This window comes from Onychomys torridus, chromosome 22, assembly GCF_903995425.1.
Source record: "Onychomys torridus chromosome 22, mOncTor1.1, whole genome shotgun sequence".
Taxonomy (NCBI): Eukaryota; Metazoa; Chordata; class Mammalia; order Rodentia; family Cricetidae; genus Onychomys; species Onychomys torridus.
The window spans coordinates 42,083,165-42,110,104 of NC_050464.1; the positions used below are offsets into that span (position 1 = coordinate 42,083,165).

Consider the following 26,940-nt stretch of genomic DNA (forward strand, 5'->3'; position numbering starts at 1 on the left):
TACCTGAATAAGAAATAAGTAAGTAAGGCAAACAAACAAACAAACAAACAAACAAAACGCCTAGGGCAGAGGAGAAGCCACCCAGCCAGCCGCCAGCACAGAGATAAGGAGACCTTCTCAGGCCCTGTCCCCTCCGGCCCCGCCCATACCGTAGCCTCTATCTCAAGCCCCGCCCACTCTAGGGCCTGCTCCCGTCGAGTCCCCTCCCCCCCTAGGCCCCGCCCCGCCCCACCACCCACGCGGTGTCTTCCTTTTCGGACCCGCCCCTTGCCAGCTCCACCACCTAGGAGGTCCCGCCTCCGCAAACCCCGCCCCTTGTCCCGCCCCCGCGCAGTGCGGCTGCGCCGGCGTCTCAGGCTCCGAGGCCCCGGTGCCGCGGATCTTTTGTTTCCCCGCGGGGCTCTGAGCCGCATCATCTGTCAAGTGCCGAGCCGGAGCCGGAGCGTGTCTGAGCCGAGGGCCGAGTCGGAGTGGGTCCCGACTGCCGGCGCCGGGAGGGTGCCCCGGGGGACGCCGAGGGAGCGCGCCGCTGCGTCCGCCGGCCTGTGGGACTGGGACCCGGCCCAGGCCTGCCCGATGGGGCGCGCGGCCCCGGCGAGGAGCCCGCGCCTCCGGCCCCGCGTACGCGGCCCGCCTGCCTCCCGCGCCTCCGCCTGAGGCCAGCGCACCCCGGAGCACCGCCCCCGGGCCTGCGCCCCCGGCCCGCGCGCGCCATGGAGCCGGGCCGCGGCGGCGTCGAGACCGTGGGCAAGTTCGAGTTCTCCCGCAAGGACCTGATTGGACACGGCGCCTTCGCGGTGGTCTTCAAGGGTCGCCACCGTGAGGTGGGTGAAGCTCCCGGGGGACCCCGCAGTCCGGGACCCCAGCCCGACACCTTACCTACGGAAATCCGTAGAGGGACCCAGTTCAGGACCCCAGCCCCGGAAACCCACCTGCTCCCCTAGCTCCAGAAGCCAGGAGACGCCAGCCCAGGGTTCTCTAGCCCTGAAGAGTCAGGCCAGTCCTGGGAACCTAGCCTGGGACTCCATCCGCTTAGACTCCAGGCCCAGCTGAGAGAGCCTACCTGCCTGCCTCTGGCAACCTCCCATCCCTTGACCCTCAGGCCATCAGTGTGTTCCCAGCTTGGGGGGGTAGAGGGAGGGGTGTTCTCAGGCCTGAAGTTCTGCGTTTGGCTTTTCAGAAGCACGACTTGGAGGTGGCCGTCAAATGCATTAACAAGAAGAACCTTGCCAAGTCCCAGACACTGCTGGGAAAGGAAATAAAAATCCTGAAGGTGAGCCAGCGCCTCGAGGGAGGGGGAGACGGTGGGCTGGCTCTTGTCTCGCTCATGAGAAACTTGGATTTGTGTCCTAGGAACTAAAGCACGAAAACATTGTGGCGTTGTATGACTTCCAGGTAAGGCCGGGAGGCTTGGGGGAGGGGTGATGTTATTCTTGCCGGTGACCCATTCACAGCCTCAGGCTCTAGGTTGCCAGGGGTTGGAGCCCCCAGTGAACAGTTAGTGGCTTTAGACTAGTGTGGAGTAGGTGGAAGGAGCCTGGGGTTCTGAGTGTGGTGTCTCTGGCTTGCGCAACTCTGATGCCCTACAGGGTCCTGGAGACCCCATGTCTGGTCCAAGTTTGTCTTAGGTCTTGTGCACACCCTCCCACCCCCACCCCAGGTTGTCTGTTGCCTGAATGGGGAAGGAAGGCAGCCATAAACACTAGTGTTGGATCTCTGGCGATTGTATTGCTGTGTGTGGTTCGGGTTTAGTGTATCCTGGTGTTAAGGGCCCTTTCCTCTCTGCACTGTCTGACCCAGTGGCCCTTACTGCATCTGGTGTCCCTGGCAGGCCCACCTGTCTGGGCTGGCGGGTTTGTTTGTTGACATTGCTTCAGCGGCCTGGCATTGGCCAGCCCACTCCTGCGTCAGAGGCTGGGAGGGGGAGGGGCTGCTGGAGATTCCTTCTTGCGGGCGGTTGGGGCTGGGCCCACTGGACCCAGCCGCAGGATGCCGCTGCTGCCACCTCAGTACTGGCAGCCTCAGCAAGCAAGCCAGCTGACCAGTCAGCCTCAGTGTTACCCTCCACGTCCCCCAGCCCAGTGATGGCAGGGACTGGAGGCCCTGGAGGCCCCCGTGTGGGGACCAGGAACCCTAGGTGCTGGTCCCCGAGCAAAGTGCTGACTAATGATTTTGAAACCTGTTTACTGGGGCCACGGGACCAGCCCTGGCTGAGGGAAGTTCCCAGCGGGCAGCTGTGTTTTGGTGGCCTCCTACCCTCCTCCCTTCCTTCCTTCCTTCCTTCCTTCCCTCCCCTGCCCCTCTTCCAGCTTTACCTTGGAGGCTGTGACGACATGTCATGAGGTGACCATGGGCAGGGCCTGTGTCCAGTGTGACAGGGAGTACCTGGCAACAGCTGGAGACATTGTGTTCTGGGTCCAGAAGGTTATCCTTCTTCTGCCTGCCTTTCCTCCCTTCCCCAGGCTTCTTCCTCCCCCTGTCCCCAGTGCTCTGGGCAGGACCACATTAGTACAGTCGATGGGCTTCTTGGAGGACCCAGGGCTGAGTAGATGACGTGACCTTCATAGGGACTCACCCTGGCCCTCATCCTGCCTTGTGGTCCCTGCCAGGTTCCCACAGTTCCAGGCCTGGTCATTCCCATGGTTGTCTTCAGAACTGGACAGATAATTGGTTAGATCCACTGCAGACTCGAGGCTTGGCCGGCTCCAGTTTCCACTCCTCTGCTTCATCCAGTTGGCCACCTGATGGAGGACCTCTGCCATTTCCCCCAGTATTGGCCAGGTTGTGGCTTCCTCTGCCCAAAGGAAGTGCTAAGAAATGCCAGTCCCTGCCCTCTCCCTGGGTTCCAGGGCCTTTCACCCCATGGCCTGGGGGTTGTTGCTCTGTATCCTTGATATTTGTTTAAGATACACACTTTGGCCAGAGAAAAAGATGATTTGGCCAAGAAAGCTCTCCCAATACTGCAGAAGGGACTGAAAAAAATATACAGAATTCATTCTCCAGTCCTTGAGCAGATGGAGGCCTGCTGTTCTTTCTTCTCTTAGGCATCCTCACAGTTTTTGGATTGCTCCCTGGAGATGTGTACTTTTCCTACCATACTATCCCCATTGTCCTCCATGGTCTCTTGGAGAAGGCAGGACGCCTCAGTTTCTTGTCACACACTGATGTCTCCCCTGCCCTGAAGAATCCCACTTGGTTCCTTATTGGAATGACGGCTTGCTGGCTCAGGGCTCAGCTGGACTGCAGGGAAGGAGTGCCTGTGTCGCAGCCCTGGCTGGGCCACATAGGCTGTGCCAGCTCTTCTCCTGTCAGCCACAGATTGAGGCATTAGGAGCACAGGTGGTATTTCCTGCTGACCCTGTTGCTGTGGTTATTTCAGGCCGTGTGGTGACTTGGACTGTGAGTGGTTCATTGTACTAGCCTAACCCCTCCTGAGGGACACAAGCTATTCCGGGATTCTGGCAGGTCAAAATGTGGTCATGACTGACCTTGGGCACTTTGGCTAGAAAGGAGATGTAGATGGATTCCTAGAAGTTGGAGCTGTGGGCAAGAGTTGTACATACTGTAGTTTGAGTGACTGTTGTCAAATTGACCCCTAGAGAGACAATGCCGATGGCCATCTGGCAGTTGTCCATCATCCGAGATTATATTGGCTCAAACCTCATCTCAGTCAAATTGTACTAGTGTGTTTCTTTTTAAAGATTTATTTGTTTATTTATGTATATATGTGTGAGTATATGTCTTGTGTGTGCTGGTGCCTTCAGAGGTCAGAAGAGGATGTTACATCTCTTGTAGCTGGAGTTACAGTTGTGAGTAACTTTAGGAGGATACTGGGTAGTTAGCAGAAAATGGGTCTTCTGCAAGAGCAAAATATGCCCCCTCCCCTTTTATAAATGTATCATTTATTTTAATTTTATGTTCATGCATGTATGTCTGTGTGAGGGTGCCAGAAGCCCTGGAACTGGAGTTACAAACAGGTGTGAGCAGTCATGTGAGTGGTGGGAATTGAACTTAGATCTTTTGGAAGAGCAGCCAATGCTCTTAACTGCTGAGCCATCTTTCCAGCCCCAGCAAAATATGTCTTAAACTGCTGAGATCTCATAGCCCTCATCTTGAGTAGTGGTAAACAGATCTACTTTTGTCTCCCATGTTGGAAGCAGGGTTCAGTAATTCCTGGTGGTCTGGCCCTGAGCCCTGAAGCCCGTCCCTGGGTGTTGCTTAGCGGTGTCCCTCCGTATGAGACCTCTGCATGCCTGCGCTTTTACCTGTGAAAGACCAGGGTCTGTGGTGACAACTTGTTAGCACACACCACCACCACCACCCTGTTTATGCAAATTTTTTTAAAAAGATTTATTTATTTATTATGTATACAGAAGAGGGCGCCAGATCTCATTACAGATGGTTCTGAGCCACCATGTGGGTGTTGGGAATTGAACTCAGGACCTCTGGAAGAGCAGTCGGTGCTCTTAACCTCTGAGCCATCTCTTCAGCCCGCAAATGTTTTTTATGTGTATGGGGTTTTTATAAAAGAAGGGAGTTCTTCTGTGATAAGGCTACATATAGGTGTCTCCCCTCCCCTTGTTTTCTTTTGTTCCTTTGAGACCAGGACTCACTCTAGCACCAGGCTAACCTGGTGCTCACTGTGTATCCAGTCTGGCCTCAGACACTTGGCAGAAGCAGGTTAAGGGAGGAGAAGTTTATTTTGGCTACAGGTTCTAGCTCATCATACCAAGAAAGGCAGGGTGGAGTTCATAGTGGTGGGGAAGATGATGATTCTCACACGTTGGCTAGTGAGGGAAGCAGAGGGCTCAGACTACAAGTGGCCTGGCTATAACGTCCTCCAGCCATGCCTTTAGCAATGAGGGTTCCACAGTGCCACAAGCCGGGGACCAAGTGTTTAAAACATGTGAACCTGTGGTGGCATTGAAACCATAACACCTGGCCAGGGGCACGGTATACTCCTAATCTCAGCACTTGGGAGGCAGAGGCAAACAGAGAGCTCTTGAGTTCCAGGCCAGCCTGGTCTACAGAGTGAGTTCCAGGGCACTCAAAGCTACAAGGTCTCAACCTTGTCTAAAACAAACAAACAAACAAACAAACACCCATAATACAAGCTCTTCTTTTATTCTTGGTAGTACTGGTAGTTGAACCTAGGGACCTGAGCATGCTTACTTTACACTCAGTAAGTGTTAAACTTCTAACTCCTTGCACTTCTGCATCCACCAGAGGTTTGGGGAGGCAGTTGAAACACATGGCCTTCACCAAGGGTGGAATGGGCTCTCTCCTCATCCAGCATTCAATCAATGTCTGGACTTATTCTGGCTCTGGGAGAGTGGGCACTGTCAGAATCATAATATCAGGCCGTAGATGTAGGCTCAGTTCTTGCCTGCTTGCCAGCCTTACTGCTGATGACTCCCCGGAGGCTAGTACGCTGTCTGGCCGGTTCTCTGAAGCCCTACGCCTTGCCAGGTTGCCCAGAGGTGACTCACCTGGACCTTGAAGACAGACTAGCTCTGAGTTCTTCTGTCTGGGTTAGGGGAGTGTCTGTATTCATCAGTGGCCTGTGCTGTGGGTTTGGTCATGAACTTCCCACCCACAGTGAAGATAGTGTTTTGTCAAGTGGACCTAGACAGAGATAGGCCAGGATTCAGATAAGTCTGCAGTCTGTATACCTACAAAATTGGATGTGCTTTCTCTCTCCTATCCTTTCTTTTTTCTTTCTTTTTCCTTTTTTCTTTCTTTCTTTCTTTTTTGATACAGGTGTATTCTTCACTGGTTGGCTGGCCTGGAGCTCACTGTGTAAACTAGGCTGACCCTGAATTCATAGAATTCTGCCTGCCTCAGGCTTCCCAGTGCGGGGATCAAAGGCATACACTACCACACCCACCAGTCACCACACCCAGCTCTTTCATTGTCTTTTGAATGAGGGTCTCCTGTAGCCCAAGGCTACCTTAAATTCCTTGAATTTCTGATCTCCATCCTCCTCCTCATAAAGGCATACACCAATGAACATATCGAGCTTTCAGACTAGGTTTTGATATATAACTTTAGCTGTCATTAAACTTGTGATCCTCCGGGTTGGGGATTTAGCTCAGTGGTAGAGTGCTTGCCTAGCAAGTGCAAGGCCCTGGGTTCAATCCTCAGCTCAAAAAACAAAACAAAAAAAACCCTTGTGATCCTCCTAGGTGCTGGGATTACAAGTGTGCACCACTATTCCTAGCTTGTTTATTTTTATTTATTTATTTATTTTTCAAGACAGGGTTTCTCTGTGTAGCTTTGCGCCTTTCCTGGAACTCGCTTTGGAAATCCTCCTGCCTCTGCCTCCCGAGTGCTGGGATTAAAGGTGTGCCCCACCACCGCCCCGCCTTGTTTCTTTACTTTAAAGTATTTTATTTTCATATCTATGGATTCTTTGCCTGGAAAAAAAAAATATGTATGTACCACTTGCATGCTTGGTGTCTGTGAAAGGCAGAAGAGGGTGTTGGATCCCCTGGAACTGGAATTACAGATGGTTGTGATGTGGGTGCTGGAAATCAAACCCTGGTCCTCCGGAAGAGCAGCCAGACCTCTTAAACACTGAACCCTTTCTCCAGCCCCATATGATTCTTTGTTTAAACTTTTTTTTTAAACCTTTGCGTATGTTATAGGAGGGGTCATACATGTGTCACAGTGCCTGTGTGAAGGTCAGAGGACAATTCTGGAGGTGACCACAATGCTTCCACTGTGGTTCTGGGGACTCAAAACTCGGGTTGTCAGGCAGCTTTACCCATAGGGCCAACTTGCTGGGCTCCCACTTTATTTTTAATTTTTATTCCTTTTAAAGATTTTATTTTGTGTGTGTTTTCCCTGCATGAATTGAGTGTATCATGTGTGTGTAGTGTCCACTGAAGCCATAAGGGGGTTGGACCCCCTGGAGCTTGAGTTATAGGTGGTTTGAACCATCATGTGGGTGCTGTGAATCAAACCCAGGTCCTCTGCAAGAGCAACCAGTGATCTTAACTGATAAACCATCTCTCCAGATCCCTCACCCCCTCCCCACTTTATAAGTCTAAAATAGAGGTTGATGTTGAACCAAGAATTGAAGGAGGCACATATCACAGGGGTGTGTAGACTAGTCATCATTCAGAAACCACTAGAAGACTGGAATTTTAAATTTTTAGTGTGGGGGCAGACATGTTCAACATGTGGAAGTCAGGGTAATTTAGCAGAAGTTGCTGTCTCTATCAGATAGGTCCCAGGAATCAAACTCAGGTTGTCAGGCTTGGTGATCAACTCTTTTACCTGCTGGACCAAGGTTTTTTACCTTTTAAATTGTGGATGACATAAAAATATGGAGGTTGCAAGGCTGATGAAATACACCCTAAAGGCCATGGCTGTGTAGGATAGATACCATGTTCTAGAGACTGCCTGCCCTCCCCTCCTGTTCTGGGTGGTTCTGGTCTCCTGGCTGGCTGACTTGGGTACTTCCTGCAAGTAGGTTGATTTCCTTTCCTGTTGAGGGGAGTCAGTAACTTTTAACTGTGCACTGTCTGTAGTGGTCGGAATTGCTGTAGCTAGATTACAGGAGTATGGTCCTGGAAAGGAACTATATGGAGTTGTATTCCCAAGGGTCTACTCTGTGTTCTCCTGCACTATTTGTGGCTTCTCACAGAGGGGTCTGACTATCCATAGCAGAGGTTGATACATGTTAGTAGGCTTAGAGCCCTACCTAGACACAAGGATGTCTCCTCCAAGAGGCCAGCCTGGGTCGGGAGCCTGCAAGGAAGGGTTGCTGCTGGAACCCAGTGTGGCAGAGTGGACCTTCCTTACCCCCTGGTACTATGAGCTGGGCTTCCTTTGTCAGCTGCCCAGCAGAGCCCAGCATTTTCTGTGGCTGTGTCCCTGCCACCTTCTGCAGTCCAGAAGAAGCCTGGCTCCTCAGGAGTTAATTGGGTCAGTGCATGTCACCCGCCTGCCAGACCCAGCTTGAGATCACCAGACCATTGTAGAGCAGGCAGAGGGTGGAGAGCTGGGATCCTATTAAGCAAAATATCTCAGTGTCTGGGGCGGGGCAGCCTCCTACGTGCCTAGATGCCCGTGCAGTTTTTCAGGATGCTGGACTCTTAGGCCAGTAGTGTACCTCTGAGAGTAGCAGACCCAGCTCCTACAGGAGTGCTGATTCTGTTCTCCCTCTTAAGCTTCCTTTTGCTCTTGTGAGTTTCTGTGCACAGGGAGGGAGCTCAGCAAGGGGTGTCTGTCTCCAAGACTTGCTTTGCCCTGCTGTTAGCTGTGAATTGTCCACTGGCCACTCTCTGCTACCTTCCTCTCTTCTTGAGGGCTAGGCGATGGGACCTGACTGGCAGAGTGGCAATATTGGGAGCCTAGGGCATTCCCCATTCATGGTGAAGATTGCCTGCCACCCTGTGTGGGAGGATGTGATGGGAAATCTATTCTTCAGAAGGACTGCTATCTGCTCGGTATCCTGGAATATACGTTGGCGAAGCAGTCTTGGCCTTCGAGGTTCCTAAGGGTCTGTGTGGCACCTAGAGTTTGCATAAACCAACTGAGCAGAGCAGAGGCTGGAGAGGTGGTTCTGGGTGAGCTCAAGGTGGGTTGGGGCAGGGCAGCTGTGACTGCTGTGGCTGTGCCTGGCCTCTGCCTGCTGCCCCTGTTCCTAGGGAAGGGAGGGTAGCTTCATTGTAATGGAGAGGTCAGGTCCGGGTGGGCTGTTTCCCTTTAAAAGCCCCTGCCTGGAGGCCCTTCTTGCCTTGTGGTTTTCCTCAGCTCCCTCCAGGCTAGAGACAGCATGGCCCTGCTCTGGAGGCAGACAGTAGAGTTCCAACTTGATTGGCGCTGGTTGGGTATTGGCTTAGGCAGGGAGATGGAAGATGGTATGAAAGCCAGCCTGCCTGGGCGAGCCCTGCTGCTCCACAGAGCTGGGCATGTCCCTTAGTTTCTTGGGTCTTGGCTTGCTCATTTGTGAAACTGGCTGGGGAACATCCTTGTGCCTGGTATTCTGTGGGACTCAGAGAAGGTCCAGCACAGAGGCAGGAGAGTACAAGGAGCAGGTTTGAGAGGGTTTGCTGAGATGGTGCTACCAGTGGGTGTCTAAGGCCACAGCTCAGGCCTGGTGTGAGCACTCACTGTCATATGGAAGTCTGGCTCTCTTGGGACAGTTGCAGGTCAGAGTGGGGCAACGAGCTGGCTATTATGAATTGAATTTGCCCCCACTATACCCTGTGCTCTCCTGGGTCTCTTTTAGGACCACCTTCTGGGAAGGGCTGAACAGGGTCTGGACGGGGACTGTGTGCAGATGCTGAAGTCCCGTGGTTCGCTGGCAGCCTTGCCTCTAAGGAGGCAGGAGGCATGGTGCTGTGTTGTGTGTCAGAGAGGACAAGCTTGGGGTACTGGGCTAGTAGCTCTGAAAGATGTGTTTCATCTTTTTTTGTCTGTCCCTGTCACCGTCCCTGCTTGTCCTGGCTGGGTGGGTGAGTTTGGGGCTCTGGACAGATCATGTCCCAGGGAACTGTGCTAATGGTAGGGACGGGCCCAGGTCACTGCCTGCCACCCTCTGGTGTGTGTGTCCCAGCAAGTGTTCCCAGCAGCCTCTCTGGCTTGGACTGCGGGCTGAAGCTGCTCAGACAGGCCCTCTGATACAGAAGGAGCCTGGGGATGTGTGCAGCAGTGGCTATTTATGGGTCCTTATCTCTGCCACCTTTGCTGTGCCCTGAGCCCGCCTCTAGCTCTCACTTCAGTCAAACTGAAAGGGCCTCAGGCTGTCCCTTCATTTTGGTCCCCATCCTATCTGGACTTTGTCCCTCTTTCCTGGTCCCTGTCCCTCCATCGTGGGTCCCTAACCTCCTTCCTAGTTGTTCCTGAGCCTTCCTTTGAGGCTCAGACTGGGACTCTACAGATCATCACCTGCCCCAGAGTATCTTATCTCCTGCAGCTGGCCTGGAAGGCAAAGAGAGGTGTGAGTGGAGCCAAGTGTGGCTAAGCCAGAGCTCCTCATCTAGGGCAGGGTGGGTAAGTTCAGGCAGGGACTTTGGGGTCTTGAGTATACTGGCCTTGGTGAAGCAGTCTAGGCCTGTATTTTTGAATTGCCTCCCACCTGGGCTACACCCAGTTTGTAATCTTGGGAACACAGCTGGAATGGGACAGCTGGGCTGCCTGAACACACTTCTTAGCTCCCCAACCTCTCTGGAACAGTTCTGGGGCACATGGGTGGGCTCTTGGCACATCCCAGGTGTTCAGATGTTTTGTGTTTGTCGCTCTTGGGCGTTCGTGTGTAAGCATTAGTCATAGGGACTGGGAGGCTGGGTAGGAGGAGGGAGTCCTTGGAGTACATGTTTGGGGTAGCTGACTTGTGGGGCAGGCAGGTGCCATTGGTTGCTGTGGTGGCGTCATCTGGGGCCTTGGGTGTCTGTCCCATCTAGCCCTCATAGGCTATCAGAGGGGTTCTTTCTGCAGTTCCCTCTTGGTCCAGGCCCTGGAAGAGATTTGAGGAACCTCCCATATATCTGCGCTGAGTTCCTGTGGATCAGGGAGTGCATCCTCCTTGAGTGCTGTGGGAATGGGGTGGGTCCTTTGTTTTTTGCTGTGGGCTATAGGAGGAAGGGCCTTTTTCCTGTGGTTCCCAAGGCCTGCCTGTTCCACCCATCTGGCAGCTATGTTGCATGGATCATGCTGCCTGAGAAAGAATTGCAGGTTGCTTAGACCCAGCCTGGCTGCTTGATAGCCCTAGGCCCCAAGTTTCTTGTCAATGAGACCTGTGAGAATGGTGGTGGTTTCAGTTTTGAGGAGTGATTTGCCATGGGAGCACCACAGTTTGGGCTTGGCCCTATCAGATGGGTAGTCCCTATTCACACCAAGCTGAGTTATCCTTTGAGGCTTGATTAGACAAGGGAACATACTGGTACCCAGGTGAGGGTCCGTCTGAGCTTGAGAGAGGTCAATGGAGGGAGGGGACCACAATGCCTCCTGCGGAGAGTCTGTTAGCCTCTAAAGCCCCACCCCACAAGGCAGGATCAGAACAGCTGGAGGCCTCCTTGTTGCTGACTCAGCCTGACAGTATCAGCCTATAATCTGTTGGTATTGTGGATTCCAGAACTGGGAGCTGAGCAGTCTTGGGCCTAAGAATCAAGGTCGGCTCCTTTTGCACAGGAGCCACCTTCACAGGTAGTGATAGGTAGTGGTCCATGTGTACTTCAACCTTTTCCTGCCCTGAACCTTATAGACATCCTCAGACCTGGGTAGAGTCTGAGACACTGAGGCCTGATTTGGTATGACCATGAAACAAGGACTCATCTCCTAAGACACTTGCCACAGTTGTCTTCCTGTCTCCTAATCTTGGCCACAGAGGACACCTAGTCCTGGCCATGTTCACTCTGCCTCAAACCTTGTAGTTAGATGACATGTTGAGGGTTCCAGTGGTTCCAAGTGCCAAGGGCTCTTCCAAGTAATGTCTCATGAGAGAATATGCAGGGTATACTCCCATCTCAAATGGCTTGTTCTGTCTTACAGGAAATGGCCAATTCTGTCTACCTGGTCATGGAGGTGAGTTCCCATGGGGCCAGAGCAAGCACAGGGCCCAGAGGGATGGGCAGAGGGATAGGGATGGATGGGTATAAACATGCACTATTGACATTCCTAGCTGGGATTTTAGGATACCTGTACTGGACAAGGTCCAAGGAACGGATACTGGGTTAAGGAGTCTGGTTAAGGCTGGAGGGTCTTTGGCCATGTTCTGATGGTGTGTCCCTGGTCTTTTGCAGTATTGTAATGGTGGAGACCTGGCTGACTATCTGCACAGTGAGTAGGCACACCCCAACTGGATACTGCTGCTAGCCTAAGATGCTGCCAGCTTGATTTGCTTCCTGCTCTGGGGCTGTATAGAAGGGAGCCCAGCTCTTTCAGGCCCTTAGGCCTCACCACCCTCAGCTATTTATGGAGTGTCTCCCACATGCTGGGTGGGTGGCTTAAGCAGAGTAGTCAGGTTCTGCTATTTTGGTGGAGATAGGACACAAGCGGGATAGGTGGGTCAGAGTAAGCACTGGCAGGGAGGGTATAAGGATTTCATGGTAGGGTGGGATGGGGGTAGCTTTAGTGTGTGTGGAGCCAAGAGGTCTCTGAGTGTGTCTGGTGAGTGGAGACTAGTGAGAGAGGTGCTTCAGCAGACGCAGCAGCAGAGCTCAGGACCCACAGAAGACAACAAGTGGGTGGATTGGGAAGAACAGAGTGAGGGCATTGACACCTCCTCCATGGAGCTCTGAGCGTCTGAGAGGACACAGTGGCTAACCAAGAAGTAATTCAGAACGCTTCACCTTGGCAAACACAAAACAGGAAACAGTGGGGATTGATAGCTCAATGCAGCCCCTCCCAGACATACCTGCTGTCTCAGAGTATGAAGGAAGTGACCGCTACTCAGTCTTCTTTTAAGAGTGGGGACTCCAGGGTCCTAACTAAGTACCTCCTAGCAAACCTCCTGAGCATTCCCCAGAGGGATGTGCGCATTTTGAGCAGCCCTCTGTTCTTTGGGTCCTCCCTCTGCTGGAACCTTTAGATACCTCCCCAGCCTGGGACACTGGCTTCTTGTTGAGCCATCAGAGCAGACCCTGGGTTTAGGAGGGCCCTGCGAGGTCTGCTGGGATGAGTCAGCAGTGGAGTAGATGTGGGGATGCTGTCTTTAGGCTCCTGGCCTTAGATGTAGTGGCCTGTCAGCTCACTGCATACTCAAGTTCACGTGGCTGAGCTGTGCTAAGCTTTGCCTGCCCAGTATTTGCTTTTGTCTCTTGGGGCAGCATGCTGCACCCATGACCTTCAGTAGTTGGGTGGTTCCTGGCACGTTTCCAGGCTCCACAGGTGTTAGGTTGGCCTTAGGCCAGACTCAAATGTCACCTGTCTGTGAGCAGGCCAGTCCAGGGCTGACTTTTGAGTGTCTCAGGTGCTCACAGACCTCTAAGCATGTGTGTGTGTGAGCTCGTGTAGGCTCCTTGACTAGCCACCTGTCAAGTGACTGGTCTGTGGTGAGTGGTTGTCCCAACAAAAAGGATTGGGAGGTCCAGACCGGATCTGAAGTGAATGTTTGTTCCGTTGGTATTGCCAAGTGTATACACCTAACGTGTACATGTTTCGGTGTCTGCCTGCCAAGCTTGGGTGGGTGGTCCTTACACTCTCTCGTCACAGACCTGGTTACCAGTGAGGTGCATTGGCTGTGGCTCCTACCGGGAGGGAGTTAGCTGGTTATCAGCGTTTCTCCACTGAACTACTATTGGTGAAGCCTGTGCCCAGTCTACCTGAGTGTAGAGCTGCTCACTATTTGTTTTCATTTGTTTGTTTATGAGACAAGGTTCAGCTGTGTAGCCTTGACTGTCCTGGAGCTCTCTGTAGACAGGCTGGACTCCAACTCCCAGAGATCTGCCTGCCTCTGCCTCCCAAGTGCTGGGGTCAAAGGCACACAGGCACCATCACTGCCCAGACTTGTTTGCATTCTTTTAAAAAAAAAACAAAACTAGGTGGTGATGTACATCTTTAATTCCAGCACTCCAAAGGCAGAAGCAGGCTTATCTCTGTGAGTTCAAGGCCATCCTGGTCTACAGAATGAGTTCCAGGATAGTCAAGACTACATAGTAAAATCCTGGCTTGAAAAACAAAACAACAAACAAACAAAAAACTTTTGTGCTGGGCGGTGGTGGTGCATGCCTGTAATCCCAGCACCCGGAAGGTAGAGGCAGGTAGATCTCTGCAAGTTCGAGGCCAGCCTGGTCTACAAAGCGAGTTCCAGGATAGCCTCCAAAGCTACAGAGAAACCCTGTCTCGGGAGAAAAAAAAAAAAAAAAAAAAAAAAAAACCAAAAACCAAAAACCAAACAAACAAACAAAAAACTTTTGTTTTTATGTGTATGTATGTATGTGGACCGCATTTGTGCCTGGCACCTGACAGAGGGTTCCAGAACCCCTGGAATTAGAGTTATAGATGGTTGTGAGCAACCATGTGGGTGATGGGAACCCAACCCAGGTTCTCTGCAAGAATAGCAAGTGCTCTTCACTGCTGAGACATCTCTCTAGTCCCTGTCTCCACTTTCACTTATGCTTACCTTTTAGAGGCCACTGTGGACTAGGAGGCAAAAGACCTGTCCCAGAACTAGGGACAAAGCCTGGTGATTGATTGCCTGGCACGGGGATGTAGGAGATTCAAGGAGGTGTCAGTGGAGAAGTAGAAACCAAGACAAATAGCGTGCTATCAGAAGCACCGAGAGCTAGCAGTTAGTGCTCGCTACGGAGGGAGAGTCCTACAGGATGCATGGAATGAGGGCAGGGGGGCATTATGGTTGAAATAAGGATCAGCTTCTGGAGGTTGCAAGACAAATAGGCCTTGGTGCCCAATGGCTTGCAGAATGTACTGGCCCTGTGCGCTAGAGGGTCTGAGGAGAGACATTGGCGCTAAGCCCCTGAGCTTGTCTTTGCACACAACTATGCACACTCAAGACCATGGTGTCCCGAGTCCCCTGAGCCTGCCTTTTCTTACAGCCATGCGCACACTGAGTGAAGACACTGTCAGGCTGTTCCTGCAGCAGATTGCAGGCGCCATGCAGCTGTTACACAGCAAGGGCATCATCCACCGAGATCTGAAGCCCCAGAACATTCTGCTGTCCAATCCTGGGGGTCGCCGAGCAAACCCTAGTAACATCCGAGTCAAGATTGGTGAGACCTGTTGGGGTGGTGGCTGTCTGAGAGACGGCAGCAGGGGACCCTGCCCAGAGCCATTTCAGCTCAGACAATCGGGGTGCTTCTCCTACAGCTGACTTTGGATTTGCCCGGTACCTCCAGAGCAACATGATGGCAGCCACACTCTGCGGTTCTCCTATGTACATGGTACATGCCCACTCATGGTCCAGGACTACGGGGTGGGGCAGGGCAGTACCATTTTGTCATGGCAAAACTGGTTGGTTATTGTTCTGGTAGTGTGTGTTGGTTGCTTGATACCCGGCAGATGTCTGTTCCATTTGGCTGGTGCCTGGCACCTGTTACTGGTTATTGCATACTACTGTACAGTAGTGCTGATTTGTGTTGTCACCCTGTAGGCCCCTGAGGTCATCATGTCCCAGCACTATGATGGGAAGGCTGACCTATGGAGCATCGGCACCATTGTCTACCAGTGTCTGACAGGGAAGGCCCCATTTCAGGTAAGTGAGCCCCATGACACTAAGGTCTTAGTGAGTTCCCAAAGCCCTAGAGGGTAGGGGTCAGTTTGGGCAGCATTCAGGGTGGTGTCCCCAGCATGGAAGAGTACAGGGTTACCAGATGGGAGTCAGTTTGAGGTTATAGGTATGAGTTTGGTGGCTATCCTGCATCCTCTAGGTGAAAGCTCTTGGCATACCCTATTCCAGGGGTCACTGAAAACACTGCATTTCCTTTAGAGTCAGGTAGCCCTTAGGCCCTGCCCAGTCACCCCTGATCTCTGCCACACAGGTACTTCCTGCTTAGCAGAACAGTCCTCTGATCTCATTCCTCTCTAAGAGGACTTAGACCATAACTCTCTGCTTGGTAAATTAAGGGTTACCTCTGCGATGACCCCATCAGAGGCCAGTGTCATGTCTCAATATGGACCTTCACCCACCCTTGCTTGTTTCTAAAGCAGCTGTTAGCCCATGTGTAGGTAGCCCAAACCTGGAAGTAAAGTCTGCATCCAGGGGAATTTGAGAACCCAGGGCTGTGTCTGCCTTGACAAGACACGGTATTAATGCCTGTAGTGACCCCGAGTTGATAGGTCTAGCATCATTCCTGCTTGCCACACTGACTACTCAGGTTAAGAACTAACTCCACTCCCTATCTCTGGGATGCCAACCCCTGAGCCTGCCAAGTGTGTCCCCAGCAGGTGCTCCGTACACACTGACCAGCCCTGGCCACCTTTCCTCAGTTGTAGGGTCTGGTGACTCCCTCTGTCCCACCTGCCTTCCCTTGGTCCTTGTGTGCCTCATGCGATGGCTGGGACAAAGGCTTTGAGAGGTGAGGCAGTGGTAGGTGCAGGACTCTGAGGCAGCAGGCACTCCACGGGACTGAGCTTTTTCATTGTTATTCCAACAGGCCAGCAGCCCTCAGGACCTGCGCCTGTTTTATGAGAAGAACAAGACACTAGTTCCTGCGTAAGCTGCCCTCCATACTCTGCAGGGCGGGTCCACCCTGGCACCCCACAACTCTGCCTCAAACTCATCATCCTCTCTTTCTCCCAGCATCCCACGGGAGACCTCAGCTCCCCTGAGGCAGCTGCTCCTGGCCTTGTTGCAGCGTAACCACAAGGACCGCATGGACTTTGGTGAGCACAGGCCACCTGGCACCTTACGTTAGCATCCAGGCACCCATGGCCTACCATCTGCTGTCAGCCTCCAGGGCCACAGTGCATTGGGCTCCTCCTGACCTCGGCAAGGCCAGCAGAATAGACCCTGCTGAAATTCTGGGGCCCTGACTGTGCCTAGGTAGCTGGGGCCTGGCCTTGACACCCAGGGCTCTGTGGTTAGGCTGTCTGGGTCAGGGGCATCAAGATAATTCACTCTTTTTATCCACAGATGAATTTTTCCACCACCCTTTCTTAGATGCCAGCACCACCATCAAGAAGTGTGAGTCTCTGGAGGTCCTGGGCACAGACAGGGCTTGTGACATGTTCCCCATGTCTATAGGTGCCACGTGCTATTTTGGGAGACACCTTGGGAAAGTGGGGGGCACTGGAGATACCACTGATGCTGGCTGCTTGTCTCTGTGCTGAGAACTGGAGTACTGGGCCAGTCAAAGGCAGCCACGTCCCCAGAGCTGTAGTGGGTCCAGCAGTGTGCATACTGACCCACGATCCTCTTGCAGCCCCACCTGTGCCTGTGCCCTCGTATCCAAGCTCCGGGTCCGGCAGCAGCTCTAGCAGCAGCTCTGCATCACACCTGGCCTCCCCTCCGGTGAGTTGTCTTCTGGGCTTCTGTTGGGCCGCGGAACGCATGGTGATGGGTGTGCATAGATGGATGAAGCTGCCTCTCTCCTTACATGCTTTAGGCATGGTCTGTGTAGCCTGTGTCCTGCTGCTCAGTGACAGTGCCAGGTCTGTTGGTCATGCCTGTATGGGGCGAATGTTTCACCAGCGTTTGGTTGAGCAGTAATAAGCTAGTGTATGGGTTTGGCCCATAATTGGAAGCAGGTTCTACAGTCTGTGTCTGGTGGTGAGGGCTCCTTCTGGGTTGTGCTCATTCCGTGAAAAGTATGCCTGTGCCAGGCACCGCCACATGCTCTGGAGTCTGGAGGTGTGTCTACATGGTGCCTACTTGGTGCTGGTTTGCAGTGGCCGCTTCCTCACAGGGACACTACTCTGTCCCCTGGTTACGATATAGAAATGGAGAGGTGGGGTGAAGAAGGATGAATGGTGAACACTGTCCCAGAGGTGGATTCTTCATGAATGGCTAAGAGCTGCAGGCTCCCAAGCAGTATGTGTATAAACTCCTGACACTAACCCTAAAGGGGCTTTCCTTTAATGTTTTAAAGAGATGGCTCAGAGGTCAAGAGCACTGGCTGCTCTTCCAGAGATCCCCATTCAATTCCCAGCAACCAGATGAAGGCTCACAACTATCCATAATAGAGATGGTGCCCTCTTCTGGCTTGCAAGCATACATGAAGGCAGAACACTGTATATGTAATAAATAAACAATCTTATTAAAAGAAAAGAAAAGAGAAAGATCTGCTGTGTTCCAGAGAATGTCTAAGCCCAGCTTAGCACTGTGGGCCTGAGCACCACTGTGGCCTGTGTTGTTCTTTGGGAGGTTGATTGCCTGTGGGCTCAGTTCACAAACCCTGCTCTGTTTTGCAGTCCTTGGGGGAGATGCCGCAGCTGCAGAAGACCCTTACCTCCCCAGCCGATGCTGCTGGCTTTCTCCAGGGCTCCCGGGACTCTGGCGGAAGCAGCAAAGACTCCTGTGACACAGACGACTTTGTCATGGTCCCAGCCCAGTTTCCAGGTCAGGTCCCACTACACAGGCCAACTCACACACAGTATTCTCGGGGGAGAGCGTAAGGGTGTCTCAGACAACTTGGTACTTTCACATGCATGTGGCCATGAGGTTCAGACCTGACTCCCTATGAGCAATTGGAATGGGTTTCTTGAGCCCTGAACTTTCTGGGGAGGATGTCATCACCACAAGTGTATCTGGAGAGCCTTGTGCCCAGGTTCCAGAGTATAAAAAAAGGGACACGGGTGGTCCATGTAGTGTATATACAACATATAGGTGGCGCAGAAGGGCTGCCACCCCAGTGTCCTCGTTTGTCCTGGAGTAGACTGCCCTTGCACCGGGACCCCACAAAGCCACTGTGTTAGCAATTAACTGCACTGCCGAGACCGCACTCTCTGGGGAGAGCAGGGACATTGGACAGAGCACAGAGAGACAGAGAGGGGTCAGGTGAGCCAGGGAAGGCAGGGGCACCTTGGTCAGGTGATGTCTTCTTCCACAGGTGACCTAGTTGCTGAGGCAGCTAGTGCCAAGCCCCCACCTGATAGCCTGCTGTGTAGTGGGTGAGTCTCTTTGCTCTCTGCTCAGGGATACATTGGGCCTTTGCGTCTTGGCCTGGAATAGGCCATTTGGGAAAGACTAAGGCTGCTGGGCCCCCTTAGGGAAGCCTAGTGAGGGAGTTTAGGGTCTGGATACATCTGTCTAAAGGTGTCTGTCTGTCCTTCTGCCACCAGGAGCTCACTGGTGGCCTCTGCTGGCCTAGAGAGCCATGGACGCACCCCGCCCCCCTCCCCGACCTGCAGCAGTTCTCCCAGTCCCTCTGGGTAAGCATAGATGGGCACCAGTGGCCCTCAGCGTCATGGCCACCTTTCTTGGCAAGATCTATTGTGTCTAAAGGTCCTGTATTCGATCAGATTTGGCCAGACATGGCAATATGGATGTCCCACTGAAGGGCTGTTGTTGATGTGTGGCTGGATTGATGAGGGGGGTGACTGAGGGTTAGGTTATAGGAACGAATGTGGGGGTCACACAGACACAGTGCAGTGGGTACAATGTGAAGCCAGCTCTTCAGGCCTGGCAGAGCTGAGACCTCTCTACCCTAGTGTGTCCGGGCCTGAGCCTCGTCCCAGTGCTGTCTACAGCAGTTACCCTCTCTCCACAGCCGGCCTGGCCCCTTCTCCAGCAACAGGCATGGTGCCTCGGTCCCCATTCCTGTCCCCACTCAGGTGCACAACTACCAGCGCATCGAGCAGAATTTGCAATCGCCTACTCAGCACCAGGCAGCCCGGTTAGTGTCCCTGACTTTAGTCCTGTGACAGTCATGGTGTTTGTAGAACTCTTGTAACTACTGGGGGCTCCTGAGCTCATAAAACCCATCTTGTCGGCAAGATGTGTTTGGTAGACGAAGTAAATGTTAGGGGTTGGATGAGTGTTTTCGTATAAGTTATAGAAGGCAATTTGGGTTAGCAGTTACAGTGCCTGTAAGCCAGAATAGCCAAGGAAAAGCTGAGTAACATTAAGGGGCCCTCAGTGATGTTGACTAGACCTCATGTGCCCTGACTATGTGCAGGTCCTCTGCCATCCGAAGGTCAGGTAGCACCAGCCCCCTGGGCTTTGCTCGGGCCAGCCCATCTCCCCCCTCCCACACTGATGGAGCCATGCTGGCCAGGAAGCTGTCATTAGGAGGTGGCCGTCCTTACACACCCTCTCCCCAAGGTAAGCATATATAGGGATGAGTGGGTGGGGTGGGGGTGATGACCCCTCTATTTGCTGTGGTCTGATCTAGCTACCCTTTTCAGTGGGAACCATCCCTGAGAGGCCCGGCTGGAGCAGAGTGCCCTCCCCACAAGGAGCTGATATACGAGCTGGCAGATCACCACGACCAGGTAGGTGTGGGCACAGCCCCTGGCTTGAGCATTTGTGGAGCAGGGATGCAGGATAGCTGGGGTCCCCTTCCTGTTTTCGAGGGTCCTGCTCTTAGGGAGAAAGTAGGAAGTACTGTGAAATTGTCTAGCATCAACCTTTGGATCACAGAGGATGCCTCCTGCCACTCAGTTCCTTGTACTCCTCAACTGTGTGGCTTTGGACAGATTGCTAAGCCCTCTGTGCCTCTGCTCCCATGGAGGCTTCCTGAGGTAGCTGTAAGAGTTCTTGTGTTCTTGGAGTGAGGTGTCCAGAATGATTGCTACAGAGACCTAGAGCGGGCAGTGCCTTGCTTGGTACTTCCTCAGTGTGCCCAGCTCAGGACCCTGTCTCCGTCCCTGTCCCCACCCAGGCTCCTCTGTACCTGAGCACTCTCCACGGACCACTGGGCTGGGCTACCGCCTGCACAGCGCCCCCAACCTGTCTGACTTCCATGTTGTGCGCCCCAAGCTGCCCAAGCCCCCAACAGACCCATTGGGAGCCACCTTCAGTCCACCCCAAGCCAGCGCACCCCAGCCATGCCCAGGGCTACAGTCTTGCCGGCCACTGCGTGGCTCACCTAAGCTGCCTGACTTCCTACAGCGGAGTCCCCTACCCCCCATCCTAGGCTCTCCCACCAAGGTAATGTCTAGGCTAACTTGTAGGAGGACTGAGCGCTGGTGAAGGAGATGGGGTGGGAAGGGACCTGGTCTCTGTGTCTTGGTTATCTGTTGGGCTTCACCCTCAGGCTGCTTCCCTGGAGGTGCCTAGCAGGGGTTTAGGGAAGGTGATTCTTGGAGAGAGGCTTCTCACCTTTACTTTGTAAGGCCTCACAGAAAAGTGTCACAAGTCCAGTGTGTGACTTAGAGACTTGGTGTGTAGTTCTATCTCTTTGTGTTTGCTTTCATTTTGGAAAAGGGGGCCCCACACAGCAGCTGCCACCTCATGTTGTAAGAGCCTGTACATACGTCCTCAGTGCCTGATCAGGAAGGACGGATGTCCTCAGTGGGCTCCATCCTGGGCTGTGGGTTCTGAGGTGGCCCTTCTCAATGCTGTCCTTCCCTCCTAGGCGGGGCCCTCTTTTGACTTCCCGAAAGCTCCTAGCTCTCAGAATTTGCTGACCCTGTTGGCTCGGCAGGGTGTAGTAATGACACCCCCTCGGAACCGCACACTGCCTGACCTCTCAGAAGCGGGTCCTTTTCAGGGCCAGCATCTGGGCTCTGGCCTGCGGCCTGCTGAAGACACCCGGGGCCCCTTTGGCAGGTAAGTTGGGTGGGAGGGCTCTGCTCAGGAGCTGCCCTCCCTATCATTTCTGACCAAAGTCACCACCGTGTGCACTGGCTGTCCAGTGTGGCAGGTGTTGGGAATTGGTGGTGGGCCCTTGCAGGCCAGCCTGTTTTCCTTGTTTGAAAAATGAAGTGATTTAGAGAACTACAGCTCCTTAGGCCTGGCCTGAGGTGTGGCTGTGTGCAGAAATAGGCCCCAGCTGCTGAGCCAGAGGCCCTCCCGACACATACTGCCTCCCCATTCCTGCTGCCTCAGGTCCTTCAGCACCAGCCGTCTTACGGATCTGCTGCTGAAGGCTGCTTTTGGGACTCAGGCCTCTGACTCAGGCAGCACTGACAGCTTGCAGGAGAAGCCTATGGAGATTGGTATGTGAGGGACTGTGGGGGTGTTGTGGGGAGTCTGGCCCCAGCCTGGTCCCTGAGCCTGCCTTATTCTTTAGCTCCCTCTGCTGGTTTTGGAGGGACCCTGCATCCAGGAGCCCGTGCTGGAGGGGCCAGCAGCCCAGCACCTGTGGTGTTCACTGTGGGCTCCCCACCCAGTGGTACCACACCACCCCAGGGCACCCGCACCAGAATGTTCTCAGGTGAGGGCTATGCCAAGTAAGAGCAGCACCTTGGGATGGGGATTCTTGAATATAAAATCTCTGTTCTGTAGCATAGTCCTGAAGATCCACTTATATAAAGTCTGTGGCATTCCCAGCATGTACATAGAGCAGGGGTGGTGCCCAAGATGCTGGGCTCTATGTCCATCTGCCCTGAAAAGCCAATCTTTGTTGTCTGGGAGTCCTGGTTCCAGAATAGATCCAGAATTTTACAACGATGGCAGTGGTTGCCTTGGCTTACCTATAACCACCCAGTTGTGCACATGGCTTCCCTGCCTTCTCTGAGCAGATGTGGGTTTAAGTATTGGGAGCTAGAGTACTCCAAGATGGAGCCCTCGGGGTGCTGGCACCTTTGACTTGTCATGTACCCTATGGAAACATCAGGATAAGGAAGAATGTGAACTGAGGCACATCTGAACTCTAGAGATGGAGTTCAGAGGGCCAGAGACTGCAGGGTGGAAAGCAGGCAAACTGCCTATCCCTTACCAGCCATCTACCTACAGTGGGCTCTTCCAGCTCCCTGGGCTCCGCCGGCTCTTCCTCTGCCCGCCACTTAGTACCTGGGGCCTGTGGTGAGGCCCCTGAGCTTTCTGCCACAGGCCACTGCTGTAGCCTTGCTGACCCCCTTGCTGCCAACCTGGAGGGGGCTGTGACATTCGAGGCTCCTGACCTCCCAGAAGAGACCCTAATGGAGGTGAGGCTTGTGGGGAAGTGACAAGTATGGGTGCTCCCTTCTGACTTGCCTGCTCAATACTTGCGGGGTGGGGTGGCGGGAGGTACCCCTTTAGTGGATCGACCTTTCAGCCCTGTTACATACACTTGTGTGTCCCAGGCTCTGACCTTTATTGCTTCCTCAGCAAGAGCACACAGAGACCCTGCACAGTCTGCGCTTCACACTTGCATTTGCACAGCAAGTTCTAGAGATTGCAGCCCTGAAGGGTAGTGCCAGCGAGGTGGCTGGAGGCCCTGAGTACCAGCTTCAGGAAAGTGTGGTGGCTGACCAGATCAGTCAGTTGAGCCGCGATTGGGGGTAGGTATTGCCTGGGGACTGAGAAGGCAGCTCCTGGGCATTGCTGACTTGCCTCTGACCTGGTTGTTGCCCTCTAGCTTTGCAGAACAGCTGGTACTATACTTGAAGGTGGCCGAGCTTCTATCCTCGGGCCTACAGACTGCCATTGACCAGATCCGAGCTGGCAAGCTCTGCCTTTCATCTACTGTGAAGCAGGGTGAGGATGTGGTGCTGGGGTAAGAGTGAGCAAGTCACCCTGAGAGAGAGGGCAGGTAAGGCCACATGGGTAGGCCTAGGCCACACCAGAGGGCAGTTGGCAGAATGGGCCTGGCCTCCTGGTTTACCCAGGACAGAACTACTTGGACCAATGTTGATCTTGCTTGCTGCTGTGCAAGTGGAACATGCTCCTTTACTCACAGGCTTTCCAGCCCTCTATGGGGTCCTATACTCCTGTGGGCCTGAAATGACTGACTCTTCCACCCTAGTGGTACGCAGACTAAATGAGCTGTATAAGGCCAGCGTGGTGTCCTGTCAGGGCCTCAGTTTGCGGCTTCAACGCTTCTTTTTGGACAAACAACGGCTGCTGGATGGGATCCATGGTGTCACCGCTGAGCGGCTTATCCTTAGCCACGCCGTGCAGATGGTATGGGACAGTCTGTGTGATTTGTCTGGTGGGGCTTGGGATATTGTTCCTAGGGTGCTGGCAGGTGCTAGAGGTCTCTGATGTTAGGTGATGCTCTACCCAGCAGCAGCTGGGGCTTCCCATGAACTGGCACAGTGCCCTGTCCACTGTGCAGCTCCTTGATAAACGTGTAGATCACACCCTGAGGCAGGGCCTCTACTTTGAGATTATTCACATGCTCCTCACCTGCAAGGAACACATCTGCCAATCTGTGCTCCCTTCTCGGGTGGGACGGACGACACCATGAGTGCCGTGCACACTGCCCATGGAGCCACTGATTGTGCTGGAGTCGGTTTGGTTGTTGTATCCAGCCAAGCACAGTGGCCACCATGCAGGCAGGTCACCTGGCTCTATGAGTATCTGTAGCTAATTCTTTAATTCCTTAGCCATCCCCAGGACATTAGCTATTCTTTTTTTTTTTTTTTCCTAGACAGGGTTTCTGTGTATAGCACTGACTGCCCTTGAACTTGCTCTGTAGGCCAGGTTGGCCTCAAACTCACAGAGATCCGCTTGACTCTGCCTCCCAAGTGCTAGGATTAAAGGCGTGCACCACCACCACCACCACCACCACCACCTCCACCACCAGGCTAATAATTAGCCATTCTTTCATGCTCACTACAAATGAACTTGAGCCAATCATAGTGTGCAGTGTGCTGAGCATTCCTGCCACTCCTGCCCTGCTCGGGCCCTGCCCAGCTCTGCCTTTGTCTACAGGTGCAATCTGCTGCCCTGGATGAGATGTTCCAGCACCGAGAGGGCTGTGTACCACGCTATCACAAAGCCCTGCTTCTGCTGGAGGGGCTACAGCACACACTCACGGACCAGGCGGACATTGAGAACATTGCCAAGTGTGAGTACCTTTCCCTGGCAGCCAGAGTGGGGTGGTAGGTGTGACCTCCCCACCTCATGCTCCCTCTTCCACAGGCAAGCTGTGCATTGAGCGGAGACTCTCGGCCCTGCTGAGTGGCATCTGTGCCTGACTGCTTGCTACCAGCCTGCTGTGCCCTTGGAGTCCAGTCCCCTCTGCCACCCTGCAGGGTAGGGTCTGAAACCTGGCAGACTGTCCTTCTTGACACTGATCCGATGGTGCTGAGACTGCTGCCAGCCACGTCCAGCAGGAAAGCTGCATGGTGGACCTGGAGAGACTGGTGCAACTCTTGCTTCCTAGGCTGCCAGTCTCTGCTGATAGATGGACGTGAAGGCGCCAGGGACTTTCCCTGCCCACTGGGACAGGAGTTTCTGAGCATAGCCTTCCCAGCTGGCTCCCTTGGCAGGCAGGTGTGGCACTGAGGTGGTAGGCTGGTGAGTGTGGGCACCTGCCACCTGCAGAGCCCACGGCAGCCCCATGGACAGGCAAGGCCCTGAGACTGTTGCTGACTCCAAGCCAAAGCGAGCTTTTTCTCACAGCTCACTTGCCCCATTGTCCAGGAAAAAAGGGTGTGGCCCTTTGGCCTCCTGATCTCTCTAGGAACCTCTCCCTCTGAGGCTACCCACCCAGCTTTGTAAGTCACCGGAGCACTTTATGCAGACAGAGACTGGAGAACCTCAGCCAGCCCCTCAGACTGCTGGGAACCCGCCTCCCGTTCCTGGCTCTTGCTCTCCAAGATGCTGTACAGATGCAGACCATGTCTACGTGTATAAATAGCCCAGTGTGCACCTCCACCTGTGTCTGGTCTTTGGAGGAAAACACAGGCTTGCCTCCTAGGGGAGAAACAACAGTCCTCCTGTTTAAATGTTCATTAGGGACAGTCATTGTGAAGCACCATGCTTTTTAAACTCAGAACTTCCACATTTTATTTTCCTAAAATGTATTGCCCTCACCCTCCAAACTCAGTTAAGATGTTTAAGAATTGGAAGGGTGGAGTGGGGAAGGCAGAGCATTGCTCTGGATGTTTCGGATGGAGGAGATGGTACCAGCTGTGTGGCTAAGGGTGAGATGAGGCTACCTGCTGTGGTGTAGTGTGCATGTGTGAGTGTGTGGCTAGCTGTCCGTCAACTGTCCCTCTTCGATGGCAGAAAGGGCAGTGCCCAGATGCTGTCCTCCCTGTGCAGTGGGCAGGTGTGGGTGAAAATTAACATATGCAAAAATGTCTCCCTCGGAGCTTTCCTGTCAGTCTGGCTCCTGTGCTTGATGGCCTTCAGGATCTGTGCTAAGGCTTGTCTTCCAGGCTCCAGGGTGGACACAAGCTAATACCTTCCCAGCCTTCCTGGTCCTTTGTCACTGCTCTGTCCATGCATACTTGAAAGTATCTGGGTGTCCACAAGGCAGACCTGGGGTTGCTGTCCCCCAACAACGTTCAGAGTTATAGACTACATACACACACACCACTTTTTTTTCGTTTGTTTATTTTATTTTTTTTTAATACTTGAAATATTGCCACTGTACTTGGACATACAGAAAAGCAGAGCTCTAAGACTAGCCTCCTAGTCACCCCATGACCTCCCTTGCATGTAACATGTTGTATTTATTGCTTTGTGGCCAACTGGAATCCAGAGCCACCAGGGAGGCTGGTGCAGGGCTCCTTACCTACCACCTGGTTCCTAATGGCTGCTGGGTGGCTGTGTATGCGTGTGGCTGGCTGTGTGTGGCATGAGCCAAACCTGCTCTCCAAAGCAGGGCTCGGCCTGTCAATTTTAAGATGAATTTTGTGTGAGTCCACCTCTTTTGCGTTTCACTGTGTCATATCAGTTTAAGAAAATAAAATTTGGAATTATTGATGTGGTGTCATTGTTTATCCTGGCATGCCACTGTTCTGGTCCTGCCGTTGGGTCCATCTTTGCAGGCTGCCTTTGTCCTATAGGGCGTTATGGTGCCAGTGGTGGCCTACTCAGCTTTGGGAGCAAACTCCAGCTTGATCCAGGGATAATTGGGTGGATTCATTGTATATTCCAGGAAAAAAAACAGTTCATACTGGGCCAGAAGAGAATCCAGAGAAGGCAGGTCAATTCTCTAGGCCATTTGAGAACACCAGCTTTTGGATCCTTTGGAGATGCACCAGGTTGAAGGTTTTACATATGTGAGGTTCATGTTTCCTGCAAGGAATCCTCTGACTGCTGGTAAGAGTGGTAGGTAGCATCTGTGTTCCTACTGTCAGCAGGAATTTGGACATGTATCTTCCCCACTTTTCTTTCTTTTTTTTGAGGGGGGACGTTTCGAGACAGGGTTTCTCTGTGTAGCTTTGCACTTTTCCTGGAACTTGCTTTGTAGACCAGGCTAGCATTGAACTCACAGAAATCAGCCTGCCTCAGCCTCCCAAGTGCTGGGTTATAGGCATGCACCACCACCGCCCGGCATTCCCCACTTTTCATAGACAAAGTGTTAAATTCCCAGGCTCAAATGATCTTCTTTCCCCTGCCTCAGACTTAGGAATAGCTGGGACACTGCGGCGCACTCCATCACCCAAAAGGCCTCAGCCAAAAAGAGCCTTTAGTTCCGGTCTCCACCCAGCCGTATCACTCCCTGGGATTAAAGGTGTGTGCCACCACTGCCTGACCTCTGTCTA

The 26,940-nt window shown here is 53.2% G+C and overlaps 1 protein-coding gene across 3 annotated transcripts; it reads left to right on the forward strand.

Moving 5' to 3' along the window:
* Positions 1-350: 350 nt before the first annotated feature.
* On the forward strand, positions 351-26,153 carry Ulk1 (unc-51 like autophagy activating kinase 1). 3 transcript variants are annotated; one of them, XM_036171884.1, is made up of 28 exons: positions 351-824; positions 1,181-1,273; positions 1,354-1,395; positions 11,503-11,535; positions 11,754-11,790; positions 14,508-14,681; positions 14,779-14,852; positions 15,062-15,163; positions 16,065-16,123; positions 16,211-16,293; positions 16,544-16,594; positions 16,833-16,921; positions 17,821-17,968; positions 18,459-18,519; positions 18,691-18,780; positions 19,119-19,244; positions 19,527-19,672; positions 19,756-19,842; positions 20,232-20,500; positions 20,928-21,121; positions 21,401-21,510; positions 21,597-21,728; positions 22,250-22,440; positions 22,604-22,776; positions 22,854-22,972; positions 23,241-23,398; positions 24,152-24,287; positions 24,362-26,153. In XM_036171884.1, exons 1-28 carry the CDS (start codon positions 714-716, stop codon positions 24,415-24,417), a joined length of 3,144 nt encoding a protein of 1,047 aa, XP_036027777.1. In that variant the 5' UTR covers positions 351-713; the 3' UTR covers positions 24,418-26,153. The 3 variants fall into 3 exon arrangements, with proteins under 3 accessions (XP_036027777.1, XP_036027775.1, XP_036027778.1); XM_036171882.1 differs by having other exon boundaries at positions 352-824; positions 21,585-21,728; XM_036171885.1 differs by lacking the exons at positions 351-824; positions 1,181-1,273; positions 11,503-11,535; positions 11,754-11,790 and having other exon boundaries at positions 1,372-1,395; positions 21,585-21,728.
* Positions 26,154-26,940: the final 787 nt, after the last annotated feature.